At 35.8% G+C, this 15,694-nt stretch overlaps 1 protein-coding gene across 1 annotated transcript in view; it reads right to left on the reverse strand.

The window, feature by feature from the left end:
- The window catches only part of LOC115411829 (FERM, ARHGEF and pleckstrin domain-containing protein 1-like), a 79,618-nt gene extending 73,278 nt beyond the window's left edge, over positions 1-6,340 (reverse strand). The window contains exons 1-2 of the mRNA XM_030124036.1: positions 6,040-6,340; positions 933-1,139 (exon numbers count right to left, since the gene is read on the reverse strand). Coding sequence (XP_029979896.1) covers positions 933-1,112 — 180 coding nt within the window. The 5' untranslated portion in view covers positions 1,113-1,139; positions 6,040-6,340. The remainder of the gene's footprint in view (positions 1-932; positions 1,140-6,039) is intronic.
- Positions 6,341-15,694: the final 9,354 nt, after the last annotated feature.

Below are 15,694 nucleotides of genomic sequence, written 5' to 3' on the forward strand. Positions count from 1 at the left end.
TTTAAAGTCTTTGAAAAGATTCGTTAAGCATTTTTGTGTTATATATGCAATAAATTATAAACATTTTTCAAGTCGGATTTTATATTTTTTTGTGTTTTTTGTCCTTTTGTGTTGATATAGTAGGTTAAAGTGAAAAAATAATAGACAGATGATACAGATGAAGTTGTGCTGAAAAAAAAAGATCCCAAACATGGGTATAGTAAACATTTGTTTATATAGTATATAACGACAAAATACAATGACTGAAAAACGGCCAAAATAGGCTCAGACCACTAAGGGTTAATATTTGAATGTTTCTACCAACAGAAGATACATTGTGCCTATTTTTTCTTTTTTTTTTAATACAACTTGGTTAAATTATTTCAGTGTGTGTATCAGTATGTTTTGAACATTTTGAGCACAATTTCAACAATATTGCGATAATAATGATAACTGTGATAATTTCAGTCACAATAACCGTGATATGAAATTTTCATATCGTTACATCCCTACACAGAAGTCATTCCGGAATAAAGACAAAATATTACCATAACAGAAATGCTGTGTCAAGGGTCGATATTCTCATTAGCCTATGTTCACTTTATTGTCTAAAAAAGGACCATCAGTGCACCAAATATCCCAACTTGTTTTAAGATGGTTACAGTGTAAAAAAAAACAATTTTGGGATAGTGATAGCAACAAGAGAGGTTTCAGATGGTTTGCAAATTCGAAGTAGCATAATCACAAAAGAACCACTGCAATAACGTTGAGGATTCCTAACACCACTACATCCATCCCTACAGTTTTACCCATACATTCAATAACTTAACATCAAGCAGTTGCCATGCCAACCTGTTACCAGACCACTGCTTCAATGACGAATACAAAACTGTTTCCAAAATTAGTATTCCCATCTAGACATTCAGTCGAGCAGGAAAACATTTGCAACTCACCGAGATGTCAAAGAGCTCCTCTGTGTCGTCCAACATGCGGACCCTGATGGTGACCTGGCGTCCAGGGGGCATGGCTGGAGGTCTGTGCCCCGGGTCCAACGTACTGATGCCAAGAGTCTCTGGGGCTCCGAGGCGCTGCCCTGCTCCAGACGCTATTGGCTCTGGGTCTGGCTCTGCCATCGTGCACTGCACTGCTCACTGTCCAGCCTGCACAGAACCCCCAAAACAGACAAACAGTTAGTGCACAGACATGCCCAAACCTATCTTCATTCCCCTGGAGCTGCATGAATGGAAACACATTATAATGCTACAAAAATGGTGGCGAGATACTGCGAGTATCATTAGTGCAGCAGGTGAAATTCAGTCAGTGCATCAGGGAACAGACTAGACAACCTTCCATGTCACACTAGCACAGAATTGCAAATGCAGTATTTGCACTCTCCACTAATGGCTGATAATTGTTGCCTGTGGGAGAACTAATTATTGTATAAAAAAATCCAAGCATGTTCTGCATTTCAAAGCACACATCAGGCACCTTTAATTTGATTTGACAAACGAATCACGTGGCCAACGAGTACAATCAAAGAGTCGATACAATGACAACTGGTTTAGGGAGTCGGAAAATCAAAGCATTGGGCTAGAAACATAACATGGATAGTTAGTTTTAATTGGTCTCAGGGGCATTAAATCAAGTACATATAAGGACGCTGTAGGAAATATGAATAACATGTGAGTTAATCAGGCAGAATACTATACAGTGTCCATTTTGAGTAAGGAGTCCAGGTAGATTCAGTGTAAAACAAACCCCAAAAGTCTCCATAAAACAGCTCATCCTCCTATAGCGTCCATGTTTGTATTCGTCCTAGGTAGAGGACTGTGTTTGGACAAAGTGGCCGACTCATTCATTCTGGGCTGACACACGAGCCGGCTACTATCCACCCCCAAGTATCCACAGCCAGATCCCTTAAGGCCCTGCTGTCCTGCTTAATTCTCTCTTCATTGCACATTCCTGCAGGCTGATGTCATCCCCAGACTTCACCAAGTGGTTCAACAGAGTGTTGGGGCCAACGGGCAGTTGTTCAGATGCTGCAGAGGTGAATGACTGCTGCCAATTGAAACTAAAGCTGAATAAGGCGTTTTCGGAGGACTGGATAATGTAATCCAACAGAGTGCATGTGAGAAAACAGGCCAAGGACAGTGGATATATTAAATTCAGAGAGACTGTCTTATGATGATCTGCCTAAAGCTTTGGCGAGGTATGAAAAAAGTTTCCAGGCGAATGCAGGATTTGACAGGGAAAATAAAACAGGACAGGACTAGAGTAGTCAAAATGTAGTTATCAATACATCTCAATTTGCTTTGAATTAAATAATCATTGGTCAGAACAACAGAGCCAAAAGACAAATTTTCTCACAGTTTCATCTGACACTTAATATGTAAAATAAAACAGGAGAATCTTTCCATTCAGAACCAGATTCAGAACTTTTATTTCTTAAAACCTGATAAGTCCTGGGTCATTTGTTTCCACTTAGAACATGCAAAACAATGGAGTAGGGATGTAATGATATGAAAATTTCATATCATGGTGACTGTGACCAAAATTATCAGTTATCATTATTATCGCGGTGTTGTTGAAATTGTGCTCAAAATGTTCAAAAAGTACTAATGCACACACTGAGATAATTTATCCAAGTTGTATTTAAACAAAAAACAAAAAAAACAAATAAAATAATCAGCACAATACACTTTCTGTTGGCAGAAACATTCAAGTATTAACCCATAATGGTCTGAGCCTGTTTTGTCCGTTTTTCAGTACTTTTGATTTTGCCTTTATATACTATATACAGAAATGTTTACTATACCCATGTTTGGTATCTTTTTTTTCAACACAACTTCATCTATATCATCTGCCTATTATTTTTTTCCACTTTAACCTACTATATCAGCATAAGAGAACGAAAAACACAAAAAATACATAAAATCTGATTTGAAAAATGTATATAATTTACTGCATAAATAACACAAAGATGCTTAACAAATCTTTTCAAAGACTTTAAAAGTGAATACTGATTCCAAATATTAGGTATATAAAATCAAAACTGTAATAAATTAAAAATCAAATCTTTGAAGGGTTTTTTCCCCTAACAGTGCGGTAATCAAACACGGTTATCATGATAATTAGAATTTAAACGGTAATACTAACCATCTGCAATTTTACCACGGCTTATTGTTTTACCGGTAATCATTACATCCCTACAATGGAGTAGCTGATATCTGGAGTTTTATTCCTATAAAACCAAATTACAATCAGAAAACAACTCATTCACAATTATCTCGTCATAATGTAACTTTTATTTTTGCTTGTTCAGTGAGTTTTAGCGGCAGAGAAATTGGATCTGCTAGTGTTAGCTTAGCACTGCAAAGTTTGCCACATTGCTTTGTTGTTTTATTAAATTATTTATGACATACACTAGTCTCAGACTGTTAACATGTTTTAGATATTTTCCCATGTAAGTGCTTGTTGTTTGGATGGTGTTCTCCTGTCCAACAACTGCTTTACATGCTGGGCTCCACCCACCCCCCCACCCCCCATAGCCATATTAATTTAAATTGATTCATATAAACTCAAAACAGATAGTAACCGATACAAATACATTATTACAAATATTAAATTATTTAACCCGTTGTATTGTGACTGCCTCCGTCGCTACCGCCGCCACAATAATACTAGCAAATTAGGCTACTGGTATTATTATTATATATTTTTGTATTATTACAACAATTATTTTCCCCCTCACTCTTCCCTCTCTCTTTCTCACTTTCATTTACACCCCCCTCTTCCCCTTTTCCCCATCGCGCCTAACCAAGCTATAGTGTTTAGTTGCTATTTACATTTATGATCTTTTTCATTGTAATATGATGTTGTCATTGTTGTTTGTCAATACTCTGTCATTGTTGTTGTTTTTGGTTTGTTTGTTTATTTGTTTGAGTTTCACTTTGTTTATGTGTTGTTGTTTTTCTGTCCACATTGTCTTGTTAACTATCACTAATAAAAAAAAAAAAAAAACAGCAAATTTGTAATTATCTCGTCATAATGCAACCTTTATTTTTGCTCGTTCAGTGAGTTTTAGCTGCAGAGAAATTGGATCTGTTAGTGTTAGCTTAGCACAGCAAAGTTTGCCACATTGGTTTGTGGTTTTATTAAATTATTTATGACATACACTAGTCTCAGACTGTTAACATGTTTTAGATATTTTCCCATGTAAGTGCTTGTTGTGTGGATGGTGTTCTGCTGTCCAACAACTGCTTTTAGCTGACATTCTTCTGGTTACGTGGATGTATAGAATCTGTATATTGCTATAATTGTAGCATCACCATGGCAACACAGATGGAACTGTGGCTGCCCTCAGTACCAGGGGCAAATGGGTTTAAGAGGCTACATACTTATATTTATATGTATATGGTGGTTCAAAATAAGCTGATTTTAACACACAGACCTAAATTTAACAATCAGTTGTGAAACCCTGACCCTCCAGCCCACCTTGTTTAAAAAGCATGTTCTTTACGTTTGCACCTGTCTGCACACAGTCATCGCAGAGCAGTGGGTGTAAGATGTAAGATGTCCTCGAGCTACAGCGTACACTAACACTCTCCTGTGCTGATGAAAACCAGACCTAATGCTGTCACCGAGGGCATGAATGGAAATGGCACATTTTTCAGCCCAACCCCTGCGGTTTATGACATTTAATCCTATAGTCATCACTCAGCTGCCCTTACCACGATTACTGGCAAGTGTCTAACACAAGTCTGTAAATTCACAACCTGCACATACATGTGATGTAACCGGATACTTCAAACAAAACAGCAGTGAAACACAGACCAGTGAAAGAGTAGACAGTAATCATTTCAGCTAACACGCACCCTCCCCTTCACGAGGGATCATGAATCAGCCAGTCATGAGGTCTGTGTGTTTCATTAAAAAGGTAAGTCATGCTACTAACAAACACACAAAACAGTCACCCGTTGTACAGCTGGCACCTTGTTCCAGGGGCCACAGGGGGACATAAAGCACAGTCGCTGAAGATATAATGCCAAGGGGGACATTTACAGACCCCTGAGGGTTTCTCAGAGTAAATCACTCTGCCTTTGAACTTGTTTGCTTGAAATTCCCCACAAATGTGTAACATGGGGCTGGGTCTGTTGGCTTATTGAGTCTCCTGGGTTCTAACAGTGGTTCTTCTGTGTGCAGGGGCCCCACAGTGTGGTCCAACACTGCACAGCTGGAATCCTTTAGTGACAGCTGAAAGGCCAGACGTAGCCAGCTGTCTACCTGTGGCAAGCTCCAAAACCAAAAAAAAAAAAAAGAAAAGAGCTCAATTTCCAGTGTGTTAAGAAACGTGATTCTCCAGGGTGTGGCTGGGTACGTGAATGACTCTTAAGTTCCAACTGAAATACAGGCAATGAGACATCTGTTTATTGAGTGCAAAGAAGACAGTCAACAGGATACATGCATGTTGGAACTGGATGATGCTATTATTGCTGTATGCAGAACAGGATTTGTAATAATCGTGCAGAAAATGGTGAAATTGCACCATGCACACTCACTTCACACGGTCCTGTGGTGCGTTCACATGTTAATGTAATGTAGGTTAATAGAGCAGGCTGCTGTAATCCTCAGGACATGATCAGCTCCTACAGTAGATGTGACATTGCACCGCCTGGACTCACCTGGACATCCTGTGGAAACTAAGTAGCAAAAACAAAACCCAATACTTCATCTACACACACTATATACACACACTATACACACATATAGAGCGTTTGCGCCTGCATCGTTTGCACACATGCATACACTGAAGTCTATCAGTGCAATGCAACCCACACCAGAGGACAAATGGGGCAGTTTGAAGCTGCAAAGGATTTTTTTCCCTTTCACACATAGACATAGTTACTTACCTTCCCAAAATCCACAGGATCACAAAACAACACAGCAAAGATACTCCAAAGACTTAACCCTAATCTCATCAAACAAGTTGAATCACTTCCCTAAGAGCACACACACACTCACACACATACATACAGAGGACTTGTGCTGCACGATTCTTACCTCTTCTGTCGAAATGCGGGCTCGTCCACTCGTATCTATCTCCCAGATGGAATGAGATATTACATCCACGTCCACCCGTCCGCACAGAAAGAAACGCAGCCCCGCAGTGAGTCCTAGATGTTGCTCATGAGACAGGACAGGAGGCTTTTTGCGGTCGCCATGGCGGACGACTGAGTGAGTGAGAACCCTGGAGAGACGGGATTACATTGAACCGAGTGGTGGATCCACTCCCGGTGCCTTTACTCAGACAATGAAGGAGGTGCAGCACCTCCACCTTCTCAGCAACAGCGACACGAAGGACAACAGCACCATCTACAGGCCACAGGTGGAACTGCTCCTGTTCAGTGGGTCAGTGAACATGATGAGCAGGGGTTGGAGGAAAGTTTAGCTGCAGAGTTTAAGTTTATAACACTGGCCAACAACAAATTTATTGTTATTTCTGACATGGTTTATTCTTGACCTGAGTCCAACATCAGCAGGGAACAGATGTTTACCTTTAAAGCCACCATGAATTAAAAGCAACGAGATGGAATCAGAACAGAGAATTATAAATTATTGGATTTTTGGAAAAGTGCTGTATAGAATTTATATAAATTTTGTTCCATAAGTGAATATACTGATTATTTTATCTTTACCGGTTAAATCTCCACCAGTTTCTTTTTTAGTACTTCTCACTTTTCCAGACTGTTCTTGTTCTTGTTCCTTTTAGATGACATGTGGTTGCCATCAAAATATATATATATATATATATATATATATATATATATATATATATATATATATATATATATATATATATATATATATATATATAGGTTTATGAGATTTGTAAATCATTGCATTCTGCTTTAATTTACATTTTATGCAATTTTGACATCATCAATTTGACATCATTTGTCAATCAAATCTACAACAGTGAGTTAAAATAGATGCATCCATTGACAAGACTTAAGTGACTATAATACACACCTATCTAATTCTGCAGTATATTACCCTTCTGTTACATTGGTCAACAACAAATTTATTGTTAAAATTTTTGTGCTGATTTAGGATTATTTTGGTGTGCTGAATCCAAAAATCACATTAATTTTGCTCAATCAGGTCAACTTTCTGAACTATGCTACATATTGGCTTTTTAAACTTTTTGCTTACATTTATGGGCATTTTCACATCATATGATAGAAAATTCTTTCATATTTCTTGCAATAAACTAGTTCTGAAGATTTTACTGTTGCCAATTTATGATTAATGTTTTTTTAATATTACAGGTGAATGAAATGGCTTCAACTAGAACAGGGGTGTCAAACTCATTTCAGTTCAGGGGCCACATTCAGCTAAATTTGATCTGAAGTGGGCCGGACCAGTAAAATATTAACATAATAATATATAAATAATGTCAACTCCAAAATTTTCTCTATGTTTTAGAGTGAAAAAAGTAAAATTGAACAATGAAAATGTTTACATCTACAAACTACCCTTTCAAACAATGTGAATAACATGAACAAACTGAAAGAATAAGTGTAATTTTAACAATATTACGCTTCAGTTTATCATTTTCACATGTTCATTATAACTTACAGATCACTACAAATATGCAAAACATTTACACAATATCAGGCAGAATATTGTTAAAACTGTACTTACTTTTCTTAAAACATTTCAGGTTGTTTATATTTGTTCAGGTTATTCACATTTTTTTGTGAAATTATACTTTGTTTTCATGTAAATACATGAAAATTTTTGCATTTACAAAGAGAGAAATTTTGATTTGTGAATATTTATAGATTATTATGATAGTATTTTACTGGTTTGACCCACTTGAGATTGAATTGGTCTGACTGTGGAACCTGAACTAAAATGATTGTTAATATCTTAGCGTAATTTTTACATTTCACTACTTCATCCCAAGGGCCGGACTGGACCCTTTGGCGGGCCGGATTTGGCCCCCTGGCTGCATGTTTGACACCTGTGGACTAGAAGATCTTGCAAAAATAAGCCTGACGTATTCTGCTACATCTGCAGTGAATACACCATTGTACCTAACAGGAATCAAGTCACAAGTTTCATAAAGTGTGCTTACCAGTCTTATTTTGGTATTAATTATTATATTTTGTGAGAAGATCAAATTTTTCAAAATCAAATGAGTAAAAAAACCTGACCTGATTGAGAAAAACAGATGTCATTTTTGGATTTAGCAGTGCAAAATGGTCCTAATTCAGCTGAAAAAACCTAGACAACTTGCAAAAAACATTTTTTTGTAACCCAGTGTAATATTATGAACTAACCGTTTAGGGTCATAAACAAAAAAAAAATACTATACTTTTATATTATATTCTACTTTTATTGAGTTATTTTTTTTCACACACATCCAATCTAATTATTGATATTTTAGATTAGATTGGAACTTTATTGATCCCTCGAGCAGAGCCCACCAAGAAGGTTCCAGTAGCAACACAGCGCTGTATATACACATACAAGAAGAATTACAAAATAAAAGATGAACATATTAAAATAATAATAATAATAATAATAATAGTAATAACTTTTTTTTAATTCAAATGTGCAATAACTTGTTGGCTACCTCTAAGGACTCTTATTATTATTATTACTATTACTCTTTTTTTTTTTTTTTTTTTATAATACTCTATTTTTTACAAATGTGTATCTGAGCTGTATGTGCAATAATTGTTTTTTAGTATGTTTTAGTTGTGCTTATGTTTTGTTTCTGTCTGTCTTTACTTTTTCTTCAAGCTCCCTTTTCTGACTCAGGGAAATGTACAAGAATTCCAATGTGCCTATATTGCGATGTATCTGTGCAAATGGAAAAAGTCTATTCTATTCTATTCTATTCTATTCTATTCTATTCTATTCTATTCTATTCTATTCTATTCTATTCTAACTATAAAAACAGTGGTAAAACAGTCTGATTAGGTTCATACTGTCTACTAGAACTCATGAAGGTTTCTTTTTCTTTTTTGTCTTCTGAGGAAGGCTACAGGTTGTAGCCAAAACATGTCAAAGTTAAAAAAAAAAAAAAAAAAAAAAAAAAAAAAAGAGCTTTTTTCCTTCTGTCTGACAAAAAGAAAAAGAAATCTTCAGTGGTGAAACGGGTAAAAACAACATAATAGAGATACTAGTAGTAGTAACTGTAGTAATAAAAGTAATGATAATAACAGTAATCATAACAAAGATATCAATAATAGCAATAGTAACAATGATTACAGTAATAGTAACAATTAAAAAAGTAATATAAGTAAGTAAGTAATGATAATATATAATACAGTTCATGAATGTTTGAACCCTTTAAATGCCACGTTTTTGTCACATGGCACAAAGTATTCAGAATATGAATAATTTTCAACAAAACACATGTTAAGGAAACTCTTTGTGTTGAATTATTACAGCCTGTTATGCGCCAATGATTAGCAGCAACACTGATTTTTTTATGCATTATTAGTTTTTGTGCCATGTCAAATATTCACACTAATAATGCCAAGCACAAAAATATGCTTTTCATATGGTATCTATAACAAAATATGCAATTCTTGTATTCACCTACATCTGACCTAATTATTGATATCAAATACTAATTAAGATCTATGTTTTAACCCTTTAAACGCAAGGTTTTTATCATGATGCCACCATTTTTCACATAGAAAAAACATATGAATTATTTTCACAACACTAAAATTGCACAGATTATGTATTAGGCACATAATAATTCACTTGTAAACAGCGTTCAGAGGTTGTTGGAGGTTAAGGGTCATTATGCACTGTAAATAACAAGAATGATTGAAAAAAAATTAGGGTCACGACCAACATAAAAGTAGACGTATCTGTTAAAGGGTTAACTTGTGGAATGGCTTTGACAAGGAACTGAGGATGTGTGATTTAAATTACACATTTAGTAACATGTTTATATATATATTAAAAAAAAAAAAAACGGTGGTGAAGCCTGCATCCTTTGTAAAAATCTGGGGCCCCTTCATAGACAGTCTGCCCCCTCTGGACTTGGTTTACCATGATGACGTGAGCCTTCCTGGACTGACTTCGAATTAGCCCTCTGTAGGTTCTTCTCGGATAACTTCCTCATTGATGTATTTGCTGTGAGTCATATATTGATTTATATACATGTGAGTGTGTACAGATGGGTGTAAGTATAAACTACATACATAGACTGTGTAGGTATATAAATGAAAGGAAATTGAGAGTCATACAAGGGTAGAGGGTGGGGATGTCCAATATTGGCTTTTTTGGCAAAAACTGATATGCCGATATTGTCCAATACTTAATTTCCAATTCCGATATCTACCGATACCGCTGCTGATATATGTGGGATATTAAACTAATTTTAGGTAACATCACATATCTCCTGTCATGGAATTTACACATCATGCCCAATTTTATTGTGATGCCCCATTGGATGCATTTTCAAAAGCAACAAGGCTTTCAAAATGTAAACACTGTCTGTGCAAAGAATACATACTTCAACTTAAGTTGTGGAAAAAATGCCATATTTATTTATTTTCTCTCCCTCCCTCCATAAGTCTATTACAGTGTGGCAACTCTACTGTACAATTTTGAAAACTGCACATTTCTTTCAGCTACAAACAATGCTTCATTTACGCGTCGGTAAATGCCAGCGAAATCAAGGCATTATTTTATCACTTTTAATGATAGGTAAAAAAAAAAAAAACGATAACGATATTCACCAATATTACATTTTTATGCCAATATCGGGCCGATAATATCGGTGGGCCAATATTATCGGACATCCCTAGTAGAGGGTGGGGGGTGGAATGGGACAAGTTCATGTAATATTTTTGTTTTGTTTTGATTTTGATTATTTTTTATTCATTTATGTCTCCTTTTCTCTTCTGATGTCCAAAAATCATCCTTGTGTGGTGTATCTGTAAGTTTGTACATTTATGTATGTTCCTTCTGAAAAATGCCCCTTATTTGACCGTGACGAACTGTAGATGTTTGCTAAACACCATAAACATCCTGTAAAAGCTTTTGTTAATAAAAACAAATCTTAAAAAAAAAAAAAAAATGGTAGTGAACAAAATATAGAAGTGATGTATGACTGTATAAAACACTTGAAAATTTAGCTTTTGTTTCTTTGATGTATCTTTAATTTTAGATAACTATTTATGAAACTGCAGGAAGGAACACTGTTGTTTCAGATTTACTTTAATTTAAGGAGTTGCTTGCTTTGATAAGTACAAAGAGTTGATGCAATAAGCTATAGTTTCAGCCTATACCTTTTCAGTCAGTATTTTCCATATAATTTAGCTGTGTAGTGTTTGAATAGTGACGACAAAAAAAAAAAAAAAAAAAAAAGATCCGACCTGAAATTGTGAGCTTGAATGCAACTTATACAACTGTGTGCAGGAAGTTGAAGCCTGAGGGAGGAAATTATCCTCATAAATTAATTCCATTTGTGAGTGGAGACGATAATTGTGTTATTTGAACAAGGTTATTCAACATCTCTGGAAAAGAACTCAAACGATCTTATAATACAGGGTAAGTGGGCCGAGATTTATACAGCACTTTTCTACCTTATTGGCACTCAAAGCACTTTACAATGTGTCTCATTCACCCTTTTACTCAGACATATTCACATCCTTTGGGAGAAACTTAGCATTCGTGCCCAAGGATGCTTCACCGTGTAGTCGAAAACTGGAGATCAAGCTGCCATCCTTCCAGTTTGTGGACGACCAGCTTTACCTCCTGAGTATTTTTATAATGTCCTATATCTTGGCTCAAGAGGGTCTTTAAGAATGAAGGACAGTTTCTTCCCAGAGGGTATAAAGGAGAGATGCCAGTGTGTGAGTGAAGAGGCTAAACAACCATGGTGCATAAATGCAGGCATGTATTACAGGAATGCAGGGACACAGACATCTACAGTCGCCTATTTGTCAAACTAATATCCGTCTGGACTGAAGCACACACGCTGTACTCTTTATCTTGTTAATTTTAGGCAGCAGGAGTGGCTAATACCCTGTAATGCACACTCTTGGTTTTGAGTGTATGTGAAGTCTGTTGACTGTCAGTTCAATACATATGAACTCAGATTTGATGTTATAATAAATAGCCTTGCATTATTTTATCAAAGAAAAAGTTCAGCATCACTTGTACAACAGACAGATTCTCCACAAGTAACAAGTACTGGTTCAGAGGAAAGATGAAATGAAGCCTGACACGAACATTTTCCTCTTCTTGCATTCTTCACAGTATCAATATTTCATTTGCCAGAGACACTGAAGTACAACATAAGCACTTGTCCAGTCCCAGGAAAAAGTACCAACCTGGATTTAACAAATCAAGTAGTTCAGATCCTCCCTTTGGATATTTACTGCAATAATTCATATGTTTCATCTACAAGTTATTTAACCCATGAAGACCCAGATCTGCTTTTGTGGCAGGTCCCAATCAAATCTTTCTCTCTATTAACGCTTTAAAGTCTAACGTGTCATTGCTGACACACCCTGTGCATATGCAGTTTAGATGGCTGTAACTCTTTCGCTGTTTGTGTAACTGAAAAAATTCCGATGGTTTCTGAAACCTGAGATGTTGTGCTTTATAGGCTTTATTGGGTCATTATGGAAACTGTACTCACACCTGTACTAGAAGCTGAAGAAGAAGCCTTTTTCGCAGTATTATAACATGCAGTAAATTGTAAATGACAGCTAGATTTTGAAAATTCTGTGCTCTGGAAAAATAGGCAAAATGACTCACTCACAGGATATTTTCTAACCTTTTAGAGTCAAAATTAAAAAAAAAAAAAAAAAAAGTCCAGACGGACCATTTTAAGCTCAGGGTTTAAAGGGTTAAATGATTTATCACCATTTATTATACTATCATCCTCTGTATTTTGCTTCTTTTTTTTTTTCGGTAAAAATCAGGTATTTTCCTGTGTTTAATTCACTGATCATGCAAATTTTCATAAAAGCTCACAGTAAAGTTGAATGTTATTTTATCAGAAACAGAGAAAACTGAAGAAAAAGTGACTTTGTCAGCAAATATATCAATAACTTAACACAAAACAAGTGTGTCCATCCACTGTCATTTATCAAACTCCTTGGATTTTATTGGTGAATCAATCTTATAGAAGATGACAGTGTTTCCAGGGTAACTACAGAGCCTCTGAATGTCCAAATGGGTCATATCTGATGACCATGAAAAGATGACAAACTGCATTAAACACCAATTATTTACATGTATTGATAGGATTAGTGGATCAACAGTTATTGAACATTTTATATCAGTAGATGCTTTTGGTCGACAGTAAATGTTTGGGTCTTTATGGGTTAACCTTTCAACTGACGCAGTAGCTTCTCATTTCTTAAACAACCATCAGTGATAGAGTATAAAGACTGGATTGTGTTTCGGTGGAAAATGGTCATGTGAGTCCAGACTGACCCTGTTCCAGAGTGATGGGAGCACCAGGGTGAGAAAAGACACAGATGAAGCGATTACCCATCATGCCCAGTGCCTACAGTACAAACCTGTGGGGGCAGTGTTATAATCTGGGGTTGCTTTAGTAGGTCAGGTCTAGGTTAAATAATAATAGGCCCTATATGTCCATAAAATGAGGTCAGATTTATTCTTCTCTGATGGCATGGGAGTATTCCAAGATGACAATGCCAGGATTCATCATGTTCATATGATGAAAATGTGGTTTTGGAAGCATGAGACATCATTTTCACACATGGATTAGCCACGGTATCAAAACCTGAACCATGTTGAGATTCTCTTTAAAGGTTAAGATTCAAGGTCAAAGGTCAACTCGCTGGATTATCCCTGCAGGGAAATTAGGTCTGCCTTTAACCCATCCATATACACATGACACCTAGCATTAGCATTAGCTTTAACACATATCACACATTAGGAGCAGTGAGCTGCTGTTGAAGGCACTCAAGTCCATCTTCAGGCTTCAGAAGTACTGTGGTCAAGAGCATTTGACAGGGGAATTTTTTTAAATTTATTCTTAATTCTCTATTTATTAGGATTTTCCATGGTTCACATGTTTATTCACATAACAATTCACCATTCTCATCCATTCATCTGAAAATTACAACTGAATCACAAAGCAATACGTCCGTGACTCAGACAATACAGATAAGGATGGTTGGTCTTCCTTCAACAATAGAAAAGATGTCATTTATACAACACAAAATTAAGAACTAAATTAGAACAGGAATGCTGGGGTGCACACTGGTGATATTAAAAAAAAAAACAACAAAAAAAAAAAAACATCAATACAAAAGGGTTATAAAGGAAAAAGGGGGTGAAATGGACATAAGACATGGCCTTAGATCACAGGTGTCAAACATACGGCCCTGGGGCCAAATCCGGCCTGCGGGATGAATTTGTGAAATGTAAAAATTACACTGAAGATATTAACAATCAATGGTGTCAAAATCATTTTAATTCAGGTTCCACATACAGAAACATACAGTCCAATTAGATTTCAACTGGGTCAGACCAGAAAAATATTATCAGAATAACCTATAAATAACGACAATCTATAAATAATGACAACCCCAAATTTTCTCTTTGTTTATTTGGTGTAAAAATGTAAAATTACATGAAAACGTTTACATTACCAAACTATACTTTTACAAAAAATGTAAATAACCTGAACAAGTAGGAATAAATGGAAATGTCTGTAGAAAAGTAGATGCAATTTTACCAATATTCTCCCTGTTACTAAATGTTTTGTGCAATTGTAATGTACATGTAAATGATAAACTGATAAACTGAAGCAGAATATTGTTAAAATTGCCCTTGTTTTTCTTAAGACAATTCAAGTTGTTCATGTTATTCAGATTTTTAAGGTAACTTTGTAGATGTAAACCTGATCATAATATAATTTTACTTTTTTCACTGTTATTATTTTACTGGTCCGGCCCACTTGAGATCAAATTGGGCTGAATGTGGCCCCTGAACTAAAATGAGTTCGACACCCCTGCCTTAGATAAACAATGGTCGAACTGGTGTCACATACCTAATCCATCTATCCCATCTTTTCACAAACAGATCTTGTTGTAGTCTTATTGCAAAAGCAATTCCTTCGATCTTAAAAAAAAAAAAAATGATATCAATCCACTCCTCCACTGCTACTAAATTTAGCTTGGTTTTTCTTTATGTACAATTCCCACTCATCATCAACACAAGATTCTGGCCAAATTAATATAACTCTGGACAGAAATAAATGTTGCAACATTTAATGAGAGAAGTGTTGGATAGTATAAACAATGCCAGGGTAAAGTGAAAACGGTAAAGCAATTCAATTCAATTCATTTCAATTACACAGCACAACAATCATACATATGCACAAAAATAGCATTAGCAGTTTAAACAGTTCCAAGTATTACTAGAAATAAAAATAGAGCCAGATACAGCCACAAAGCTGCTTAACTGGATAATAGTTGGAACTGTACTGCACTTCATTTTCAGCCAGAAGGTGCATATTTCCAGATACCAGTCTTTCCCAGTCCAGTGTTGGTGTGAGGAGCTTTTAAAGCCAGGAATTTATTTTCGTAGTCCACTGGAGGGAATTTAAGAGAGTGACATGCATAGACAAACTTAGTAGGTCTTAAAAACATCAAACACACAATAAAACCTGTTTAGTTTTGCAAATATAAGC

The sequence above is a fragment of the Sphaeramia orbicularis genome, chromosome 21, assembly GCF_902148855.1.
Source record: "Sphaeramia orbicularis chromosome 21, fSphaOr1.1, whole genome shotgun sequence".
In the NCBI taxonomy this organism is placed as follows: domain Eukaryota; kingdom Metazoa; phylum Chordata; class Actinopteri; order Kurtiformes; family Apogonidae; genus Sphaeramia; species Sphaeramia orbicularis.